Below are 24,180 nucleotides of genomic sequence, written 5' to 3'. Positions count from 1 at the left end.
GTTAATTTTAGCCCTTTAAAGCAACTGAAAAATACCATAGTGTAAAGATGGATAAAAGGAAAGTCTGTACTCACTCTCACACACTGCACTAATGGGGGTCCAGGTCTGATCACTTCTGCAAGTTAAGGTGGCGGTCCCTTTTGCCTGGTTACCTTTGACCCGTTGACCTTTAGGACACTTGACTGGTACTGACTGGCCTACCAGGAAAACTTTCTGTGTAGTGTTGCTATTGACACCAGTCCAGCCAGGAGGAGGGGGGCATGATTTGGCTGTGAGGAGGGGGATATGATTTGAGTTGTGTATATTTAAGCTATTTTGTCTTATTGTGCATGGCTTTGTTGATAAAATGGCTAAGCAGACCTATTATGCAGGAACATAAAATGATTTCCATGAAATGGAGAATCAAATTTTCTTTGATATTAAGACATAAGAGTCTTAATACTGTACTATAAAAACATACTGTACATTTCAGAACTCAAATCTTCCTCCCCAGTCTAAAAAGAGCATTTATAGTTGCCACCCTGCTGAAACATCTCGTATTGAAATCTGTCTGTTTGTGATGTCCTGAAACATTGCTCATTTGTATTTACATATCCCACAACATGCGTCATCGAACCCTTGACCCCGCCCACTGGTGTGCGATTCAAGTCAAGAGCGCAGGCCTTCCGTGGCTAACTATTCCTAACATAACATCTAAGCAGACCCATCTGGACTATTTTGAATTATTTTGTATATGAACATGAACTACATAGACTCTATGAACGCTGCCATGTATATTGCATTTTTTAAAAGATGCGGTGTCAAGTTACAACACTGAAAGTGAGAAGAAAGAAGCTGCTGCCTCTTGCTGATGCGTTCTTTCGCACATCTGCGCTATTTTTAATTGTTGATGTATGTAAACGTAGGACGTATTTGACGACGGACGTCTTTCACCGTTTTGATGTGTTTCCGGCGATGTGCACTTCAGTATGTGTTTGCGTCATTACTAGAGGTGTGAATCTTCACTGGCCTCACGATTCAATTCGATTACGATTCAAAGGGTAACGATTCGATTATAAAACAATTCTCGATGCATCACGATGCATCTTGTCCTTCAATTTCTTTCTTTTTCAGTTTCTTCAAAATTAATTTTTTACTCTGTTATTTCCCTTTCAGCTTTTTATTTAACAGCTGTTTTAAAAAATCAGAATGAGTCCCATTACATAAACTGGCCTTTTACATTCAGTATGAGCTGTGAACAAACATGGAATATCCACAAGATTAAATAAATGGTTCTATAGTTTAAAAGAGTATCTCAGTTTTTCATTTTCTTTCTTTAGAACCTTATACAAAATCTCTTAAAAGCACAAGAAAAAAAATATTGGTTCTCCATCAAAACACACTGAATACTATTACTTCAATTGATTATATTATATTATTTTTATTTTTGTTTAAGCATTGTAAATCATTTAGTAGTATTTAATTATTATTTAAAATGAATCTATGCCATGCTATTCATTTTAATTTTTAACCACAACTGGAAATTGCTGGTCCAGGATGAGAGATATATCTGCTTCTATGAGAGTCCTCTCCTCACCTGCACAGGTGATAGTAAAGTGGTTTAAATAGCACAGTTGTTGCTTCAGAAATGTGTCAAGCGTCTCGTATGCGATGTTCCATCTGTTTGCTCTGCGAGTAGAAGATCGCACGACCCTGTCGCAAAAGCTACGATTGATTTCAAATCAGGTGTGCGCACTGTCCTGACAAGCAAGTGACCGGCAATAAAGCAAAAGCCAATGAAATGGAGAGCACGCAAGAGCAGAGAAAGGCATAAAAAAATTTTTTTTAAAAATAAAAAAAGAATTAAATGAAAACATCACCAACATCTCACGAACCGCTGCCTCATTATTTTCTTCTGTGTTTTCCCCCGTTGTGTGCAAATCAGTGCAATAATGGGTGCGAGCTCGTCTTTCATGTTGTTTGTTGGCTTGTTATCACGAATAAACTCTCCCGTTGCTGTGTGCGTAGGTTTGTGAAGGAATTTTGGGATCGTATTTTCATTCGGGCACAAATGGTCATAAGTTTGATACAGCTGGTCTGCAAACAGTCGTGTTTGTGCACTTGACTTTAGTGTATGCGCTTGACTCGCGTCTTTGTTTCTGCATCTGTCTTTGGCGCGCGCAGCTGCTAGGCCATGATTTAAACTGAACTCAGAATCGATTCTGATTCTTTTGAGAATCGATTCAGAATCGTTTGAGTATGAATCGCGATGCATCGCTGAAACGATTTTCAGCTTCCTCTAGTCATTACACCGTTCTTTGGACTATGATGCATTTTTTTTTGGCTCATGTCAGCGTCGATTGTTTTAGAACCATCATAATATGATTCAAGCTTTGTAATGGAACTGTTATTGATGGGTGGGGCAGTTAAAAACACTTCAAAAAAGTAAGTAATCCATTTCATTCATGAATATTTCAAATGTCATGACTGTTTGATAGTTTATGGTGCTGAGTGTTAACAGTTGCGCTTGAGATTGAGAACAGTTTAATATATTCAGATGCAATGTGTTGGATGTGCATTATGTGTAAACCCTGCAATTTTGTTTTATAATGTCGAGGTTCATCGAGGCTGCACGATGTTAGCCAATCATAACAGTAGGCGTTTACGTTTAAGGAGGCGCATAGGACAAAACCAAACATTTCAGACAGAGTGCTAGAGACAGGGTGGAAAATGATCATATATTACTAAATTGTGACTGTTTTGGTGCAAAAAAACCTCTTATAACATCATCATTGGACCTCAGGGAAGATAATAAAATTATTTAAAAAAAAATAGCACTTTACGACCCCTTTAAATACAAGTTTCATTTGCATGTTCCCTGCACTGCAATGTGAACTGCATTCTTTCAGTGTCAAAGGGCATAAAAAAAGCCTGACCTGGGTGTGAAACCTTTATCACGGAATGTTTGACAAGTCTTGCAATGTTTGCAGAGAGAAAGGAATGCATATTTTTAGACTGCAAGTGAGCAAAATGTCAATAAATCAATAAACAAATAACTAACTTAAACAAGCAAATTAGGCTGAGGCAATATCAATGGGCCTTAGGAAAAAGCATTCTTTTAAATTACACAATTAACTCTGAACCTATAGTATTACACACAATCTTAAAACTAGAGTAAAACAATGGTTCTGTCCTTCATTATGTATTCTCTAACTTTTTTGTATTACATGTTTTCTTTATAGAGGGTATATACCGTTTTAAATGTAGATGATAGGTCAATGGACAAGCCCTTCATTCATAGAGTATTTCTTTACAGTTTGTCACAATAGATTGCTTGACATACGTTTGCAGACAGGGAACGATGAACTCCAGGAGCTGTTTCCCAAACACATGACGAGAGACTCTCCCTGCAGCGTGTAGCCTTTCTCACATTGAAACTCAAGAGCACGCCCGCTGGCTAGGTTGTGTTCCTGCAACTTTCCATTCAATAAGACTGTTGGCTTCTCACAGCCCCCCGGGACTGCGTGTGTGCGTGCATTAGTAAAGAAAGAAAGAAAGAAAGAAAGAAAGAGAAAGAGAGAGAGAGGGGGGGGGGGGAGGTGAAATAGAGAAACTGAAATGGAGAAACTGAAATGGAAACTTATACTGTGGTCCTTTGATACATATACACACAATTTCAGTGACTGTCCATTCTTACCTTCACATGCTGGTGGTGGTAAGCTCCATGTTCCATCAGCCTGACAAGTGATGTTATGTGGATAAACCAAACTCAGGCCTGAGTTACACATATAGCTGACAGTACTTTGGTATGTCTCACCACTGGACACAGTAACTGCATTGGCCACCACTGGTGGAGGACCACAGGACACAGCTAAAAACAAGAGACAATGGATATGTTTGTTTAATTAGGATGAGTTAATGTGTGAAAATGACAGAAAAGAATATATGGGTGCCAATATATTTCAAGTTCAACTACCTATGTATAAAATATAGATATTTTTTCTTGTGCTTGTGTTGTTCTGTCCTGATTAGTTCAAAGGCTAAATCTCATCTCTATTTTCCCCTGTTACTCTCCCCTTAACTTGAAAGGATAATTTTATTTATTATGTAATGTTCCTCTGAAAAATTCTTACCAGCACACACTGGCTGAATTCCACTCCATGTTTTATCATACTGACATGTCTGAACAGAGTCGCCCTAAAAGAGGGTGATGAGAAAAGAGAATGATATAAAGATTGCTCTTGGCTGACCAACATTCATCTGACTATCTATTGCAAAATACATGCTGCAATGAAAGTGAATGATGTCTGAGACTAACATGCTGCCTAACATCTCCTTTTGTGTTCCAATGAAGAAAGAAGGTCATGCGGGTTTGGAACAACAAGAGGGGTGAGTAAATGATGCTAAACTTTTTGGATGAACTATCCCTGCTGTTTTGGTAATGTAAATATAAGTAATGTAGCTTTCATAATATCAAATTAATTTCTGACATATAAAATAATGTACCAGCAGTTCAAATCCTGGCAGACAAGTGTAACTAATAATATCTCCATAATTGTAGCTCTTGCCCTCAACAAAGCCATTGAGAATGGGGAGAGGCTTCTCACAAATGACAGGCACACAGGACTTTGAAGAGAATGGTGGTGACCATTTGCCAAAGAGCTGGATCAAATAAGAGAGAAATAACATTTTAAGACATTATTGTTAATGACAACATTTTCATCAAATGACGCTTGACTTGGCAGACGTAAAAAGCAAATGCACAGCATGTAACCAAATATTTCAAACACTCAGCACATTACTTACAGCACATTCAGATAATCCAGGTCCCTCAAGATAGTACCCTGGTCTACAGGAGATTATGACTGTGCCCCCTACAGGTGTGAGCTGCTTCCCTGTGACAACTAAATGGGTGAGGTTGGCAGGTAGGCTGCAGGGTGAAGGTCGACACCTAACACTGTGTTTTGACCAGGTGCCATCACTTTGACAGATAACCGAGTCTGTCTTTGTTGCTAATTCATAACCCTCTTTACACCTGCATCAGATAGAAACATCTATTAGTTCAAGGTACTTAAAGCAAAACATCTCAGCTTTAGCTTTTATTCAAACACAAGACAAATTACCTGTACTGAGCTTTGCTGCCATAGGTGATCACCATTCCAACAGTCTCTGCATTCGAGAACAAAGGAGGCACACCACAAGAAACAGGTTCACAGTTCAGATTGGGCTCCCCCCACCTGCCCAACCTTCCACAGGAGAGATGTGGGAAACCTTTCAAATGAAAGCCTGGCCTACAGCGATAGGTGACTGTGTCAATGGAGTAGGCAGCACTACCTTGTACGACAGCATTAGGCACAGCTGGGGGAGGGCTGGTACATCTCCCTCTGCTGCAGATAGGTACTCCTGGACTCCACACTCCACCCTTGTCACATAAGGCCTCTGTGGGGCCAAGAGTTTTATAGCCTTCATCACATCGGAACCAGATGCTAGCTCCACAGGTGTGGTCTCGGCCAAGAACAGTGCCATACTTCAGCACCGGGGGACTGCATACACATGGTCTGCATTCGGGAACCTCTCCTAGCCAGATTCCTTCAGCAGAACATCGTAAAACTGGACTGCCAACAACCTCATAGCCTGGGAAGCAAATGTACTCCACAATATCATCAAAATTAAAGCTTGATCCATTCAGGTAACCATGGCTAATGTCCTCAGGTGGGTCGCACGTGATTATGTCGCACCGTGGAAGGGGGTCATCCCATAGTCCATCACCTCTGCATATTAGAGTAGGGTTTCCAGTCAAGATGTAACCAATGTCACACTCATACCTAACCATGCCATTGTAACCATAATTTTTGCCTGTCACTCTACCGTTTTCAATTACAGGTGGTTGACCACAGTTGGCCGGGAGGCATTTTGGAGCAGTCTCACTCCAACTGCCATTGGGCAAACAAACACTGGTCGGTGCTCCCTGTAGGACGAAACCGAGATTGCAGCTGAACAACAACCTCTTGCCAAATGTGTAGTCATCTCCTCTCACTAAAACATCCTTTGAAACAACAGGGCGACCACAGGAAACTGCTTTACACCATGGAGCTTTGTTGTCCCATTTTCCATCAACTTGGCAAGTTCTAGTTTCCACACCCTCTAGGACAAACCCACTATGGCACTCATAGTGAATAACTGCCTTGAAGTGAAAGGATTTTCCAATCACCTCACCATTTGCAATGCCTCCAGGATCACCGCATGAGATAGGAAAACAGTAAGGTGCTTCAATGCTCCATTGGCGGCCAGAAATGCATTGTCGGATGGGCTGTCCATTGAGTTCATAACCCTCCTCACAACTGTACTCCGCAAGGCTGCCGAGTGCACTACTTGTTACTGTTACAGATCCATACTCAGGACTGGGCGGTGTCTCACATTGTGCAGGAGCACACACAGGGGCTGTTCCATTCCATGTTCCATCTTCCTGACACATCAACACAATGCCACCGTTCATTTCATACCCAGCATGGCAGTGATATTGAACCATGGACCCATGAAAAAAGCTATTGTCTACAGGTAACTGTTGGTCTGTATGTGTCTTGTCTTCTGCTAAATGGTCTCTGGCCTTCAAGTAGTCTCCAAAATCAATATGTGGAGGCAGGCCACAATCAGCAGGAGCACATATGGGCTCAGAGCTTGACCAACCATGTTCTTCGCAAGTGAGATGATTATTACCAACTAGGAAGAAGCCTGGGAAGCAGCTATAAAAGATAGTGACCCCAAACTTACGGTCCCTTCCTTCCACAAAGCCATTGTCAATAGGTTTAGGAGGAGAACAGTAGATCTGCGCACAAGAAGGAGCCTCCTGGTCCCATTCTCCATTCTCCAGACAGGTGAGTGTTTCTGGGCCTTGTAAGCGATATCCCTTCTGGCAGGAATATGTAACAGATTGGCTAAACTGGAGCTTTGAATACTTAACTGAGCCATTGGGAATCTCCTTGGGTGCAGCACACTTAACAGGGTGACATACAGGTACACCTCCTATCCACAACCCGCTTTGACCACAAAGCACAGTGTTGTTACCTACTAAGTCATACCCTGCTTTACAGCTATAAATGGCAGTGCTGAGGTACATGAGACCATGAACGTCCACAATTCCATTTGAAATCTCCTCAGGCTGTGGGCATTCAACAGGAATGCATTCAGGATAAGGTTTGCTCCAGGTTCCATCTGCCTGGCAGCCAACAGAAGCTTCTTTCCGCAGAGTAAAGCCATCCATGCAGGAGTAGGTCACGACACTCCCGAAGTAGGACAGTGTAACGGATGGGTCACCAAAGGAAACATCAGGAGGAGGGCCACAGAACACTTGTTTGCAGACAGGGAAAGAGTCATTCCACTCCTGGGATGGGGTGCAACGAAGAGTCCGTGCACCATGAAGAACATAGCCTTCCTCACAAGAAAGCTCCACTATGCCAGAGTCAGAATCCAATCCATGCAGTATGAGATGGTTCTCCTCTAAAGGTGGCTCAGGGCACTGAACAGGGGAACAAAGTGGGATTGTGCTCTTGTCCCACTTTCCGAACTTTAAACATGTCCATGTAGAATCTCCAATAAGTTCATATCCCTCGTTGCAGACAAATTCTACCTTACTGCCAACCTCAAAGGTGGAGCCATGATAGCGTCCATTTTTGACATCAGGTGGGGTGGGACAGGTGAGGAGGACACAAACAGGAGGGTTTCTGTTTGACCACTGTTTGTCAGCCATGCATATACGTTCAGGCTTCCCAGTCAGGCGATAACCATCATTGCAAATGTAGGTCACCTTACTGCTGTACACATAGCTGTTGTTTCTCATTTGGCCCTATGGAGAAAAAAATAAACATACACATTTCATAATGTATGTAAAATGATACAGGACTTCATTTAAACCACTCAAAAATATCCTAAACAGCAAGTATAAATGCAATGGATATTTATTATATTGATAAATTGCATTCTATTTACCTGGAAGAAACCATTAGCCAAGTGAGGTGGCTTGGGGCAAGAAACAGGCTGACATGTGGGCAAGACACCGCCCCATTCACCGCTGGCTTTACAAATCCTCCTTTTCTCTCCTCGAATGAAATACCCTTTATCACAGCTGTATGCTATCACAGCTCCAAAACTATAATTGCTCCCACTTACATAGCCCTTCTCAATACTCTCTGGCTTTGAGCATCTAACAGGCATACAGCCAATGTCCAAAGGTGAAGGTGTCCACTCCCCTCCTATCAGGCACTTCACTGTTCCTGTTGTATTGAGAACAAAGCCCTCCTCACACTTGTAGCTGACCTCTGTGTTGCTTGCATACTTTGGTTTGTTGATGGAGTCCAGAATGGCATGAGGTAAATCTGGTGGACGCTGGCAAAAGTTGGCAATACAGCGAGGAATACCAAAGCCTTCTGGGGGTGCCCAAATACCTTGGGCATTGCAGAAAAGTTTAGTATTGTTACCAGCAGTGTAGCCATCATTACAGAAGTAGTTAGCCATGTCACCAAACAGCTGGTGTCCAATATCAGGAAGGTAGGCATGGTCAACTGGGGGTGGTGGCCCACAAGACCGAGGTGCACACTGGGCAGAATGCTGAGTCCAATTACCACTTGGGAGACATTCCTGAGTTTCTACGCCAAGCAAGGTGTAACTACAATAAGACATATAGAATTTAAGTATTTCTTGAGCAGTGTGCTAAAACTCCATTATTTCTCTGATTTAGTGATAACAATAATGGACCCTTTTCACATTTCCAGCTTTGGAACGCGGAAGTAATCTATATCGGTGAATGTGAGACAACAGCAAATATTATTTTAGCATTCTCATTTGCTCCCACAGCAAAAGAAAAAATCCACTATTATAGGAAAAAAAAGAGATGGATTACAGCAGTCAGAAGAGAGAAAGATGCCAAATTTACTGCTATTACTGTTGTATTTGAAACCCCACTGCAGCAGTGTTCACTATTTTCTTTTTTTAATGAAAGGGTAATATAACACAAAAAAAATTATGGTAAATTTTACATTAAATAGACCTTTTTGTTCTAGATTTACAATTCTAAATCAAGGTGGAAATGCGTCATCACTGTCTGTGAAAAGTGTCCATGGTGTCACTGGTATCAATATATACAGACAAGTTTAATCTGATCAAGGCTATTGTCACAAATGATACATACTGTATATGAAGTAATTTACCCCTCTTTGCAAATATAGTAGACTCGGCTGCCCAGTGTGAAGTTGTCACCCTTAATCACAGCACCTGTCAAAGAAGGAGGTTTGCCACAGTCCACTCTGGCACAGACAGGGGGAGGAGATGCCCACTCTCCTGATGCCTCACACTGCAGCTCCATGGCACCCTGCAATCTTTAAAACAAACTAGCAGTGTCAATGCATTCACTAACATCCATATTTTATAAGCACTAGAGGTCGACCGATAGTGGATTTTGCAGATACCGATAACTAAGGTGGTGGGAAAGGCCGATAACTGATTAATCGAATGATAGTTTTTCAAATTAATTTATAGAATGTCAAAAAAATCTTTAGTACTATGACGGGCACAGAAAAAGAGTCCTAAATGAATAAAATCCCAGATGCAGTTTATTGTTCAACTAAAATACCCCAAAATAACCAGAAAAATTCAGATTTGGTGCATAACGTGGGACTTTTTAAAGTATAAACCAGGGACTCTTATTTTGAAATGACGTTGTGACAAGGTCTCTTCCTTAGTCTTGAAGGAGGAAGGGGGGGGGGGGTTTGCTCCAAGTAAATCTTTATTTTACACACTTTTTCTAACACACGAAGGATTGCTTTTCAGCACACTAATGAACACACACACACTGGGCTGCTACGTGCATCTCTCTCTCTCCCCTCCGGTGGTTCGGACTGCCCTTTTATCCCTCCTAGCTCTCCCCGTTCTTCCTCTCTCAGTCTCGCTCTCCACAGATGTCACTCGGCCACGGCCACATCACCACATACACCCCCCCCATTTCTGGAGAGGAAATCAGCAACAGCCATCTGCGCCCCCAGCCTGTGGACCTCCTACAACTTAAAAGGCTGGAGATATAGATACCAGCGGGTGATCCGTGTGTTGGTATCCTTCATGCGATGGAGCCACTGGAGTGGGGCGTGGTCCGAATAAAGGGTGAAAGCACACCCCAACAGATAGTATCGGAGTGTGAGGACCGCCCACTTGATGGCCAAACACTCCTCCTATATCGTGCTATACCTAGTCCCCTCAGTGAGAGTTTGCGACTAATGTACAGCACGGGGTGCTCCTCCACCTCCACTATCTGGGACAGTACCACTACCAACCCCCTATCCGATGCGTCCGTCTGCAAGATAAAAGGGAGAGTGAAGTCAGGAGAGAGACCAGTCAGTCAAGTGGGCTGGTGATGGTCGAATAATTTGGCACAAACATACGATAATAGCCAGCCAGCCCCAGGAACTCTCTCACCTCCTTTTTGGTCTTAGGTCTTGGGCAGGCTGCAATTGCTGCAGTTTTATCAATTTGGGGCCACACCTGCCCGTGACCCAAGTGGAAGCCCAGATACCGTACTTCCACCCGCCCAATAGCGCACTTCTTTAGGTTTGCTGTGAATCCCGCTCGTCTCAACGACCTCAGGACAGCCCTCAGATGCTGCAGGTGCTGCTGCCAATCATTACTGTAAATAATACTGTAAAAGCGGCGTAAGCAGTGTGTGGTCTGAGGATTTGGTCCATGAGCTGCTGAAACGTAGCCGGGGCCCCGAACAAACCGAACGGAAGCATCACGAATTGGTGTAATCCGAACGGTGTGGTCTTTTTGCAGGACATGGGAGTTAAGGGGATCTTTTCTATAATCCACACAGAACCATCGCTCTTCGGAACCAACACCACTGGGCTGGCCCAGTCACTGTGGGATACTTCTATTACCCCCATATCTATCAGGGCCATTAATTCTTCCTGAACCACTTTTTTTTTTTGTGTTCGGGTAATCGATAGGGACGACTGCATTCCACTACCCCTGGGGTCGTTTCGATATGGTGCTCTATGAGAATCTTATAACTGGGAAGAGGCAAGAACACGTTGGAGAATTCTCTTTGCACCCTGGCAACCTGGAAAGGAGGTCTCCGCAAGTGACCAGGGTGACTCAATCAGTGGCTTTTAAGTTCACCTCTGGTTCGAGCTCCTCCGTCTCCGGAACCACCATCGCCAAAGTCGCAAAGGCGCTTTTGGGGTGGCTGCAGGATTCACCAAATTACATTCACGGCATGCCGCACACCACCAGTGAACATCTCCGCGAATGCCCAGCCAATAGAAACGGGCCATCAGACGATATAGTGTTTTTTCCTGTCCTAAATGACCCTCCATCGGATTATAATGAGGAATAACATTTCCCGACTGCTCTTCTGTAATTGGGTTGTATCCTCCTTTGTCTGAGCGTCCTGCGTCACTCGATACAACTGATCCTTAATAATCAAAAAGTACAGATATGTGAGTGCACTGTCTGGCTGGAGGCGTTGACCATCAATCACTTTCAATCGGTCAAAGGCGTGCCTAAGGGTCTCATCTCATGTCTGCTCCAGAGGGAAATCCCCAGCAGGGAATCCTCTAAGGGCTGGGGAAGCTAAGACTTCCCACTCCCTTACATCCTCCTGATGTGGAGCTGATGTAGATGGCCCTGTCTCCACCTCCCCAGCCAGCGAGTCACACACCACACACCGATACACTTTGTTGCAGGACCCATCCACACACATTCCCCTTAATAAGGTAGTAAATGCCGGCCAATACGTTCCCAAGATTAATGGATGGGTGAGGCGGGAATTAACCGCAGCCTTGATGTTTTTGTCCCCGAAATTGAATAGTGACCATCACAACAGGGTAATTTTGGATATCCCTGTGCACACACCTTACCTTCAACCACCGGCTTGTATCCAAAGCCTCGGATTGAACCAAGCTTTGGTGAATGGAGGTTTGATTACAACCTGAATCCACCAAAGCTTTATATGTACCCCTCTTAATACTCACAGGTATCCAGTATGCTCCTGCTCGATCAGGGCAGCCTGTGGTGTGTCGGGGACCTGGACCAATGTCTCCACCTCCATCGTGGGGCATCGGACCTGGAAATGCCCAGGTTCCCGCAGCTCCAGCAGACCGACCCATGCTTCATGCCCACACCCGTGGCAGAGGATTCACCATCCTGTGGTGGAGGGCAGAGAGGGTTAGGACTGAACGGCCCACGGGACCAGAGAACCAGTTTTGGGGTAGGAATTCCCCGTTTCCGGGGAACAGGACAAAGGGAAGGAGAGGGGAAGGGAAGGGAGGAAAGAGAGAGGGAGAGAGAGAGAGAGAAGAAGAGGGCTCGCCGGGCCACGAATACACTGCCATATGGTCCTCAGCCAGCTGGATGCCTCATCCAGCAACGCCGGGCGGTGGCACTGGACCAACGCCACCATTCCTTTAGGTAGCTGGGCAATGAACTGTTCCAGTACCACCAGATCAAACACTTCCTCGGCGCCGCATTCTTCAGCCAGTAGCCACCTTCGGCAGGTGTCACGGAGCTGTTGGGCGAATGCGCATGGGCGGCCATGCTCGGCAAGCGTCCAGTGAGCGGAACTGTTGCCGATGTTGTTCTGGGCTGCGGCCGACTCTTTGCAGAATGGCCTTCCTCAAGTCCACGTACACCAGGAGGTTGGACGCAGGAAGTTGTTGAGCTGCGAGCTGGGCTTCCCTGGACAACAGCAGCAGAAGGTGGGCTGCCCACTGGGTGCTCGGCCACGCCACATCACCACAGACGTAATGATGAAAAAATTATTGCCAATTATCGGCATCGATTTTTGCTGATAACGATAGTACCAAAAAGCAACTATCGGCACCAATTAATCGGTTAAATCGATATATCGGCCTACCTCTAATAAGCACCCTAGATGAAGGAAACTTTTCTAAAGATATTGTCATACAAAAATGTTCTCCTACTGCCAATGCCATTATTTTTTAAGTGATGCAAAGTATTAAACTTTACCTGTATCCTTCCATGCAGGTATATGTTAGGGTGGATAGGTAGACTTTTCCGTTGAGGGTATACTTGGCATAATCTACTGCAGGGGGCTCACCGCAGGTAACAGGCAGACAAACAGGGGGGTCTCTGCTCCACTTCAAATTAGATTGACACTGGCTTTCTATTGGCTCATGGGGGACATAGCCCTTCTCACAACTGCAGCAGACCAGAAAATGCAAAGATTATCTACACACACAAAAAACCCATTCTTTCCAGTTAAATGCAATTTAGGGCTGAACGATTTGGACAAAAAATCTAATTGAGATTATTTTAAAAAATATTGTGATTTGAACTGTGATATGATTATTAACATTTAAAAAAAATAAAAGTATCCCCTTTTCTCTCAATTTGGAATGCCCAATTCCCACTACTTGGTAGGTCCTCGTGGTTTTTATTATTATTATTATAATTTGATATGAATATATTACATATTTATGTAATATAGGCTATACAGAACCTGCATGCGGCATTGCTATGCTGGCCTTTATTTTCGCAGAAGTTTTTATTTTGGCAGTACACTGAAGGAAGACATTTCTGAAATGTTCTCATCCACTCTTCTGTCAACAAAACCCAGTGTTTTGAGGTTATTTTAGATTTGGATAGTTACTATAAGCAGCCAAGCATATTTGGAATAACACAAATGGGCAATTAGTGAATCTAGTTTGCTGTAATTTAATGCGCTTTGCTCACGTGTGCTTTGAGTAATGCTACAGAGATCTGAGCTGTGCATATACAGTAAGCGCAATGAGCAGCGCTTATTTATTATAATTTAATTAAATTGCAGCCTTTGCGGTTTGATAATCATGCTATGTCATATCGCAATTTCGTTCAATAATCGTTCAGCCCTTGTACAAATCAGTGATGTGCCGTGTATTAACCAGGTACCCCTTCAAACCCCCCAACCCTGAAAAAAAAAAGGCCAACACATACACACATACCATGTAATATTACCTCACAGTCCTCTTAGGCCTATTTTTGGTCTAACTTGTTCTGTTGTGTTTCTTGCATAACTTTTTATTTGGAAGGTGCTGACATCGCGATCGTGACAACAAAGTCTCTTTCACTGAGATTGCGGTTGCGCACAGCACAGGAAAGCTGTCAATTAGTTCGTTCAATTTAAGAAAATAATATCATTTGGATTCGTTGCAGGTAACTTCTCCAAGGATTTTAAGACAGCATGCTCTGTCTGTAGCTGGAACATGTTGCGCTGTTCACCGTCAGCATCGGGTAGAGACGCAAACGCTGCCAGAGGAAGGGAAACTAAGTGCTTCTCCTTGGAGCTGTGAAGGTGCAGACTCCTAAGTCCTGACAGCCAGGACCCAAGGTGTAAATAATTCATTTGATTGGTCAGATTTGCTGTCTCTCTGCTAATACAAATGAATTACAGAACCCTTCAAAATCTCCTGTGTAGGTGGACACAGTAATGTTGAGCTACAGCGCAATAATGAGTCATTCTGATTGGCTGCCACTGACCGCTTTCACTCCACCAAACAGGATAAATGATGCAAAAACATTTAAGGTAGTCTACAGTAATTTTAAGTTGTTTTAAAGTTGTTCATTACTGTGTTTTAATGGATTTATTTATTAAGTGAATATATGTATAAATAATATTTCCATCTCCATTTATGTAACCCCTTCTCTGAAGGATTTGAAGGGTCTGACTGCACACCACTGTTACAAATACAGTCCCTCTAAAGAATTGCTACAATACCTCAGAAACCGATTCTACATCTAACACTGACAGTGATACCTGAAAGTCACCTTGCTTCCGTATGTGAAGTTTGTCCCTTTCAGTATTCCGTATTCTGGGAGAGGGGGAGGAGCACAGGAAAGGGCTAAGGGGGAAAAGTTTAATAGGAAAATCATTAGAACAAACAAACAGATTATATTCTGCTCACCTGCATGAATTGAAATTCAGACAGTCATTGTCATCATCACATAAATTAAGTTATGTCAAGAGAAAAAACAAAACTAGGTTAAAAGAGTGTACCCAGAATGTGTCAAAATGTAATTTGATTGGTGTGCAGTGGTTTAAGGTTACAAGGCATTAAAAGCCTATTCAAGTTGTTGGCCAGGGAACAGGATAACACTCAGACAATGCAGAAACACTGAACTGTTCCAGCAACAAGGACGGAACAAAGACAAACAGTTGTTTATCTGATCAGGTTGCCAACATATACAGTACAGTCTCTATTTCTCTATCAGGCAAGTTATTCAATCCAATCACATGTGAGAGCACTGAGGCTTGGTTGCATTTACATCTACATTTAAATTAGAGGCTAAAACCATTTGCATTCCAGTATCTCTTATTATAATACAACATTAGTCCATTAGTTCAATATATTGTGTATACTATTTTAATTATTTTTATTCTAGATTAGATTAATTAATAGATTATATTAATAATGTTCTGGATTTCTATAACAAAACAGTTTTGTGTGTTAGCATTTCTGCATGTTAAAGCAACCTTTAGCACTGATAAACAGTATCTCCTGACAATACTCTTTGCTGATCCTACTGATACAGAATAATTTTTATAAAAATAAAAAAAAGGCTACAATTTTTTTTTTAATCTGATCCAAAGTACTTTTCTTACAACACAAAAAAACAAAATATCAGATTGCTATTGCAATAAAGTTCATGTATAATGCTGTCCTATCTGAGAGTTCACCTCTGCAGTATGGGACAGCTCCCTCCCAAATTCCTTTATCTGAGCAGGACATATGAGATGAGCCAATTAGCTCATAGCCCTCTGTACAGGAAAATACCACATCATTGCCCATGATGAAGCTACTGCCCTCACGGTGCCCAAACTCGGGAACACCTGGATCTTTACATTTCACTGGCTCTAGTGAGAGATAAAGAAACAAACATTACTGTCTTCAAGTCAATTTACTTATTTATTTTGTACTCAGTAATTTTTCCTCATTTGTTTTTACACCCAAATAAATGAATAGCACTTCTGAAATATATATATATATATATATATATATATATATATATATATATATATATATATATATATATATATATAGTATACACTCACAGAACACTTTATTAGGTACACTTGTACACCTACTTATTCATGCGATTATCTAATCAGCCAATTGTGTGTAAGCAGTAATCATTCAGATACAGGTCAGGAGCTTCAGTTAATGTTCACATCAACAATCAGAATGGGGAAAAATGTGATCTCAGTGATTTTGACTGTGGCATGATTGTTTTTGCCAGATGGTCTGGTTTGAGTATTTCTGTAACTGCTGATCTCCTGATATTTTCACATGCAACAGTCTCTAGAGTTTATTCAGAATGGTGCGAAACATCTTGTTGATGAGAGAGGTCAATGGAGAATGGCCAGACTGTTTTGAGCTGACTGAAAGGCTACAGTAACTCAGATAACCACTCTGTATGATTGTAGTGCGCAGAATAGCATCTCAGAAAGCACAACACATCGAACCTTGAGGCGGATGGGTTACAACAGCTACGGTTCCACTTCTGTCAGCCAAGGAGTGTTGGTGGTGTAGTGTGCTAAAGCACAGAACTGGTAAGCAGAAGGCTGCTGGTTCGATCCTCACAGCCACCACCACTGTGTCCTTGAGCAAGGCACTTAAATCCAGGTTGCTCCGGGGGGGATTGTCCCTGTAATAAGTGCACTGTAACTCACTCTAGATAAAAGAATTTGCCAAATGCATAAATGTAAATGTAAAACAGAAAGCTGAGGCTACAGTGGGCCTACCATCTGTGTACCTCAGCAGAAATTGAGATTCATCAGACCAGGCTATGTTTTCCCAGTCTTTAACTGTCTTGTTTTGGTGAGCCTGTGCCCACTGCAGCTTTCTGTTCTTGGCTGACAGAAGTGGAACCCGATGTGGTCTGCTGCTGTTGTAGCCCATCTGCCTCAATGTTTGACATGTTGTGCATTCTGAGATGCTATTCTGCACACTACAATTGTGCAGTGTGGTTATCAGAGTTACCGTAGCCTTTCTGTCAGTTCGAACCAGTCTGACCATTCTCCTCATCAACAAGGCATTTCTGTCTGCAGAACTGCTGCTCACTGGATGTTTTCTGTTTTTGGCACAGTTCTGAGTAAACTCTAAAGAGTGTTGTGCTTGAAAATTCCAGGAGATCAACAGTTACAGAAATATTCAAACCAGCCCGTCTGGAACCAAAAAATTATGCCACGGTCGAAATCGCTGAGATCACATTTTCTCCCCATTCTGTTGGTTGATGTGAACATTAACTGAAGGTCCTGATTGCATGATTTTATGCATTGCAATGCTGCAACACGATTGGCTGATTAGATAATAATATTAAACTATGAAAATCTATTATAAAAATACTAACGTTTGAAACTATGATAATCTAAATAAAGAGTAAAATAAACGTTAACCATTTCAGTTTTAATGGTGTAAAAATAATTTTTTATCAATTTGTCAAAATTATAGACTGTACCACAGTTGTAGCGTCATTGATTACCTGTGCAGTTTCTTCCATCTCCACTGTAAGGGTGTATGCAGGTGCATATATGAGAGCCGTCAGTGTTCTGGCAACTAGCATGTTCATCACATTCAGACCCCAGAGCACATTCATCCACATCTGTAATAAGAGTAAAAAACCAACACAGCCACACACACACACACACACACATACACACACAAACACAAAGTGTACATGATAAAGACTGAGTAAATGAGAGAACTAAGACAAACAGAATGTAAAAAGATATCCCAGGCTCCAGGTGCACCTGTGTATTCTGGTGATTGATAACTCTGATGTAGACCTATTGTAGGCCTATAGACTATTCAGTGTTTCTGTCAACATTTGCTGTGCATCTCTTACCCAGACATGCAGGTGGGTTGGTGGTCCATTTGCCATTGTTTGCACACAGCATCTTGCTCTCCCCGAGCAGGTAGAAGCCTGGTTTACATTGATAAACCACTGAGCTACCAGCATAGAAATCCTCTCCATGATACTGGCCATGCTCCAGGTCAGGGGGAGGACCACATTCCACACCTACAGAGAAAGGACATTGACAAGTCACTGTGTAGTGGGTAACATTAATGAGCATTGCATTACAAGTGTGTACTGTATATGCAGTATACTCTTGTATTTTCCTGTTGGTGAATAAATGTGTCTTTTATGTTACAGCTTGTATTTGAAAACAAGGTGAAGTGAGTTATTTAAGTATGTACAGTAGCTGAGATCCTTTTGAAAATATGTTTGTGTTTTCAAGGCCAGCGCACATGCACAGTATGTCATCTGGTGTATATGTTTGCTTTCACATTACTCACGTTCACAAATTGGCTCTGCATGGCTCCACTGTCCTCTGTTTAAGCACTGCTGCACTGGTTCCCCCACCAGATAGAAGCCGGGACTGCAAGAGAACTGCACCTTTGAGCCTGGGCTCACTGCTGTACTGGAAGAGCGTAGTTGAGGAACGGAAGCCTCCAGCAGAGGGCAGTCTAACAAAAACCAAAACAGTGGAAAACAAATGTCACACTGTGGTGTTAATAATATCAAATACCAGAGGTCACATGATGCCATGCGAGGAGCAGACGTGTGAGCGACGATCTCTGCACACTTTGCTAGTTTTTTAATTATTTTCATGTTGTAATCCAGTGAGATTTGATACACCTAGTTACATATTTGTTCTGTGAGGTAAACATGGCAAAGAAGTCAAAATCCTCAGGCTCTGGAGACATTAAAAAACACTTACATGCTCAAGCTGAAACCTCTGGCGGGCCTGCAGACCAGGCCTCGATTTGGATGACGTGGTGGGAGAGATTCAACGGTAACTGTCCAACATGTCTGTGATGCTGACGAAGGTTGTTGCTGACTTGGAGGATCTCGCTGTAATACGTCATTTGATTGAGTTGGTTACAAGAGTGGCAGATGTTGAGAAAAGGATTGATAATCTGGAGTCATCGGAAAGGAAATTGTCCACTAATCCACTCGCGACCAAAATAGACGTGGAAAGCATTTTTGAAAAACTGGAAGATCTCGAAAATAGGAGCCAAAGGAATAATGTACGGATTGTTGGAATTCCTGAGCATGAAGAAGGCAGAGATATGGTGAAATTCCTAGATGAGCTCTTCCTGAGTCTGCTCAACATAACAGGTCATAAGCTGGAAATCAAGCGAGCTCACAGAGTCCCGGCTCGCAGATCGGCTGAGGGAGACAGGCCCCGATTAATTCTGGCCACATTTTTGAGATCATCCGATAAAGATCTCGTGTTGCGCGAGGCAAGGAGCAAAGGGAAGCTTTCTTGGAAGAATCACAATATTTTCTTGTTCCCAGATTTGGCGAAATCGACAAGAGAGAAACGCGATCGATTCAAGGACTGTAAGAAACTCTTACATCAAAAGAAGATCGCTTTTGCACTGATGTTTCTGTCCAAACTGAGAATAGATACGAAGGATGGTCGCAAAGTATTTATGTGTCCCAAAAAAGCACTGTCCATCATAAATACATTGGAGTGAGTAAGCCATTTGGTGTTTCTCATCTGAGTGGATTGACTCGCTGAACATACACTCAACTGCCTGGTTCCTCAACTGAGGAAGCTGGGTGCCATTTTTGTTTCTGTTTGTGTTGGTTCCGCCTAGCGGCTGGAGTTTGTTTTGTGGAATAACACTTCTCCTTCAAGAAACTTTTGCATTGATGGAGGATCGCTTTTGCACTGGGGTTCCTGGACAGATTGAAAGTGGATGCTGGGGATGGCAGCAAAATATCTACATGCTCACACAAGACAAGGATGTCTGTTATAAATTTGACGGACTGAGTAAGTCATGGTGTATTTTTTCATGCAGCCTCCGAGTGAATTTGACTTTTGACAATCCGAGGAACTGGGATGCCTGTTTTGTTTCTTTTTGTGCTGGTTCTGCCTAGCGGCTGGAGTTTGTTTTGTGGAATAACACTGCTTCGGGACAGTTGTGGATTAATCTGTTCGTTCCGTGTGCTTATGCCTCCTGTTGGCTGGAGTTTGTTTTGTGGAGTATTTTTGCAGGATATTGGAATGATTACATCATCTGCTGCACTCATAAACAGCCGGCTCACTGAACACCTGTTTGTCTGTCCGAGGAAACTGAATGGCTTTATATCGGCTGGAATTTGTTTTTTGGAGGAACACACCTTCGAGACAGTTCTGTGAATGAGTGTGTTTATTCTGCCTATTGGCTGGGGTTTGTTTTACAAAGTATTTTTTGTTATGTCATCTTTTTTAACCCATCTGGTAGGAACTATACATTTTTTTCATGTCCATAAGATTTATTCTAGAATAGATTTTTTTTTTTATATATCTAAATCCCTCATTTCATCTGTTGTTGATTGCTCAATTGGAAATATCTTAGTCTCAGATCACGCCCTGGTGAGTTTAGAGATGTTGCCACTTACAGAGAAAAAGAAATCATATAGTTGGCGCTTTAATGTTTCCCTTTTGCAAAATCCTGATTTCCAACAAATGTTAAAGACTGAAATCAATGTTTTTATGGAGACCAACTGGTCCTCAGTATCCTCTGTGGGCATGGCTTGGGAGGCACTTAAGGCGGTTCTTAGGGGCAGAGCTGAAGTGCAGAATGTCATCTGATGGCCTCAGAGAATTGACCTGATTGAAATACAGATATAATGCTATTTTTTCGTGGAAAGTGGAGTTGGTTATTCAGGGCAAGACAGTCATACTTTGAGTTGGGGGACAAACCAGGGAAGCTTTTGGCTAGATATATAAAGCAGAGAGAGGCTTTTTCTACCATTCCCTTAGTGAAATCTGCTGGTGGTGAAATTTTTACCTTGGCCATTGATATTAATAATGCCTTTAAAGAGTTCTATCTTGATCTTTATAGTTCCAAGTCTGCATCTACTGATGAAGATATTAGAAAATGTGTGGAACCATAAGAATTCCCTAAACTGACGACTGAGCAAAAAAATTATCTTGATTCTGAGATAACCTTGAAGGAGCTTGGCGAGGTAATTAAGGCCTTACCTACAGGCAAGGCTCCAGGGCCAGATGGTTTTGCTGCTGAATTTTTTAGATCTTATGCTACAGAACTGGCTCCACTTTTGTTAGAAGTTTATACTGAATAATTAAAGATTGGAAAGCTTCCTCCAACCATGACACAAGCCCGGATCAGTCTGATACTAAGATCCAAGTGAGTGTAAAAGTTACCGTCCAATTTCCCTGATCCAGCTAGATGTGAACATTTTGGCTAACTGATTAAGTAAAGTTATGACATCTCTTATACATATAGATCAGGTGGGGTTTATTCAGGGCCATAGCTCTTCTGATAACATTAGGCATTTCATCAATATCATGTGGTCAGTTGCGAATGATCAGTCTCCGGTCGCTGCCATCTCACTTGATGCCGAAAAGGCGTTTGATATGGTAGAATGGGATTATCTTTTTAAGATTTTGGAAATGTATGGGTTCGGGAGTACATTCATTGGTTGGATTAAGTTACTTTGGCAGCGGTACAAACAAATGGATACATTTCTGAATAGGAGCACTTGGCAGGCTTGCCCTCTTTCCCCATTATGGTTCTGTCTTGCCCTGGAACCATTAGCAGCCGCGATAAGAAAGGAGGATGATTTTCCAGGGGTGATGGCAGGAGGTGTGGCGCATAAGCTTCTGCTTTACGCAGATAATATTTTATTATTTGTCTCCGACCCTACTAGATCCATGCCTTGCCTCCATAGAATTATTAATTCCTTTTCCAAGTTCTCAGGATACAAAGTCAATTGGTCTAAATCCGAAGCTTTGGCTCTGACAGCGTACTGTCCAGTGGCCCAAACAGGGCATTAAGTATTTGGGTATTTTATTCCCAGCAAATTTGTCTGATGAAGAGTTCATTTTGACCCTTTAATTAAAAGGTTTTCAAGCGATGTGGACAGGTGGGCTTCATTACATTTATCAATGATTGGGAAGATTAATATTATTAAAATGAACTGTATTCCAAAATTCAACTACCTGCTACAGTCACTCCATACAGATGTCCCCCTTTCTTATTTTAAGCAGTTTGTTAGCATAGCAAAGTCCTTCATTTGGAATGGTAAGCATGCTAGATTACATTTCAATAAGTTACATAGGCCGATTGACAAGATGGGCTAGGCCTACCCAAGATTTTGTTTTATTATTATGCATTGGGTCTCAGGCATTTGGCTCATTGGTCACTTCCACCTGAAAGAGCCCCTCCCTGGTTTTCTATTGAACAGGAAGTCCCCTATTTCACCATTGCAAAGCATTTCTATCAAACTAATCAGACAAGTTAAGTCACACCCCATTATAGAGGGGGTTAAGTATTGATTCTGTTTGTAAATGTTCTTGCTTTTATTTGTTAACATATGAATTAATAAAAAAATTTAATCTGAAAAATAAATAAAAAATAATATAAAATACCATAAATATTTTTCATTGTAGACCACATACTGTAAACATATCAAATGTTTTGAAACACTTGCTCATTCTTTATTATAATTTATTTTTTTTTTTCACATTTTAGAATAATAGTAAAGTCATCAAAACTATGGAATAACATAAATGGAACTATGGGAATTATGTTGTGACTAAACAAAATTCAAAATAAATCAAAACTATGTTATATTTTAGCATCTTCAAAGTACTCACCCTTTGCCTAGAATTTGCAGACATGTACTCTAGACATTTTCTCAACCAAATTCTTGAGGTATCACCCTGGGATGCTTTTTAAACAGTATTGAAGGAGTTCCCATCTATGTTGGGCACTTATTGGCTGCTTTTCTTTATTATTTGGTCCAAGTCATCAATTTCAAAAACTTTTATTTTAGTTTTAATTTTAGTTTTATAATGAAATAAATTAATATGGTGGCACAATTATATTTTTGTCTACAAAACTAATTTCAAACATTTAAGCATACGCCTTCAGATCAAAAGATTTTTAAGATCATGTGAAACATTTCAGTCAAGTGTTTCAAAACTTTTGACCGGTAGTGTATGTATGCAAAGACTACAAATGCATTTGTTAATTCTTACTAGAACAGAATATGCTCTTGCTGCTGGTCTTTACTCTTCCTGTGACCCCTCCCAAGAAGTCAGGCCAAGCAAACACATTCCCTTTCTGCAGATCACGTGGACAGCTGCTGGCTAGAGACCTCATCTGAGAACAGTGGTAATGAAAGAATAAGTTATCAGGCTAGAATATCTCTGTGTTTATCTACTGGTCTCAGAACAGTTCAGAGAGATATTATCCTGTTTTTTTCATGTTATGGGATTCATTTACATTTCTTCAAATAGCAGAGACTTTGATCCAAAACGACTTTTAAATTAGGAAAAACACTTGTTGTTGTACATTATACGCAGACAATAAACTTTGCTATTGAAGTGGTTGAGAATTACCTGCTGTGGAGTTAAAACATAGTTCCATACATTGAGCTGGCTAAGAGTGCCCACAAAAGACTCTACTGGGTTGAAGCCATCGCCTCTCTGGTCCTGATCCTGTCCAAGTACCAGAGCGCCCCCTCCTGTTCAAAGTATAGAGGAAATATTTCAGCATTTTCTTTCTTTCTTTCTTTCTTTTTTTTTTCTTTTTTTTATTTATTTTTTTTATTTTTATACACACATCTTCTATTTGAAGCACTATCCTTATAACAGAGCAACAAAAGTGTATTTCTAGACTCTGACTACAAAAAGACACCAATATCATGTGCACTGGCACTGCGTTTGAATTCTTTTTCTGGGCAACCTGGTATAGTTGTGCCAATGGACAATCCTTTCCCTCCATCTGAAGGGCTCCCATCAATATAAACTCTCCAATCTCCATCCTTGCTGCGCCATGATACACCAATGTGGTGCCAGAGGCCATCATTTACTGCTGGGCAGTCAGTGATCCGCTCTTTTCCGTTTACATACAGCACCCATCTGAATGTAGATGAAAAAAAGAGGGAGGAGAGAGAGGGTAGAACAAGGGTAAAATACATTTGTTTAGGTAAGATCTATATAAACTAGAAATGTTTTATAGGTTATATTTTATCAAAAAGTAGCAGAGAAGCATATTAAAAGGAATGTTCCTTGATTAATCGATAATCTAAAATTATTTCACTCAGTTTACAAAAACTAAAATCACACTTACAGTAAGGCACTTACAATGGAATCCTACGGGGCAAGGCATTTTAACAATATAAATGTTAAAATAC

General features: G+C 41.6%; 1 protein-coding gene across 6 annotated transcripts in view; it reads right to left on the bottom strand.

Moving 5' to 3' along the window:
- svep1 (sushi, von Willebrand factor type A, EGF and pentraxin domain containing 1) overlaps positions 1–24,180 on the bottom strand; it is a 114,935-nt gene that overhangs the window by 18,476 nt on the left and 72,279 nt on the right. For 2 of the 6 annotated variants that reach the window (XM_051720794.1, XM_051720804.1), the window contains exons 27-44: positions 23,730–23,905; positions 23,384–23,508; positions 23,021–23,144; positions 18,315–18,485; positions 17,863–18,036; positions 17,500–17,619; positions 15,695–15,871; positions 14,774–14,858; positions 12,988–13,179; positions 9,183–9,350; positions 7,966–8,641; positions 5,103–7,822; positions 4,786–5,014; positions 4,486–4,641; positions 4,113–4,176; positions 3,677–3,850; positions 3,323–3,499; positions 75–269 (exon numbers count right to left, since the gene is read on the bottom strand). In XM_051720794.1, coding sequence (XP_051576754.1) covers positions 75–269; positions 3,323–3,499; positions 3,677–3,850; positions 4,113–4,176; positions 4,486–4,641; positions 4,786–5,014; positions 5,103–7,822; positions 7,966–8,641; positions 9,183–9,350; positions 12,988–13,179; positions 14,774–14,858; positions 15,695–15,871; positions 17,500–17,619; positions 17,863–18,036; positions 18,315–18,485; positions 23,021–23,144; positions 23,384–23,508; positions 23,730–23,905 — 5,903 coding nt within the window. The remainder of the gene's footprint in view (positions 1–74; positions 270–3,322; positions 3,500–3,676; positions 3,851–4,112; positions 4,177–4,485; positions 4,642–4,785; positions 5,015–5,102; positions 7,823–7,965; positions 8,642–9,182; positions 9,351–12,987; positions 13,180–14,773; positions 14,859–15,694; positions 15,872–17,499; positions 17,620–17,862; positions 18,037–18,314; positions 18,486–23,020; positions 23,145–23,383; positions 23,509–23,729; positions 23,906–24,180) is intronic. The other 4 variants (XM_051720822.1, XM_051720831.1, XM_051720814.1 and 1 more) reach the window with 3 other exon arrangements.

Source organism: Myxocyprinus asiaticus, chromosome 2 (genome assembly GCF_019703515.2).
Source record: "Myxocyprinus asiaticus isolate MX2 ecotype Aquarium Trade chromosome 2, UBuf_Myxa_2, whole genome shotgun sequence".
NCBI classification, from domain to species: Eukaryota; Metazoa; Chordata; class Actinopteri; order Cypriniformes; family Catostomidae; genus Myxocyprinus; species Myxocyprinus asiaticus.
The sequence above is the reverse complement of the archived record's forward strand: the minus strand, read 5'-3'. Positions and strand labels throughout refer to the sequence as shown.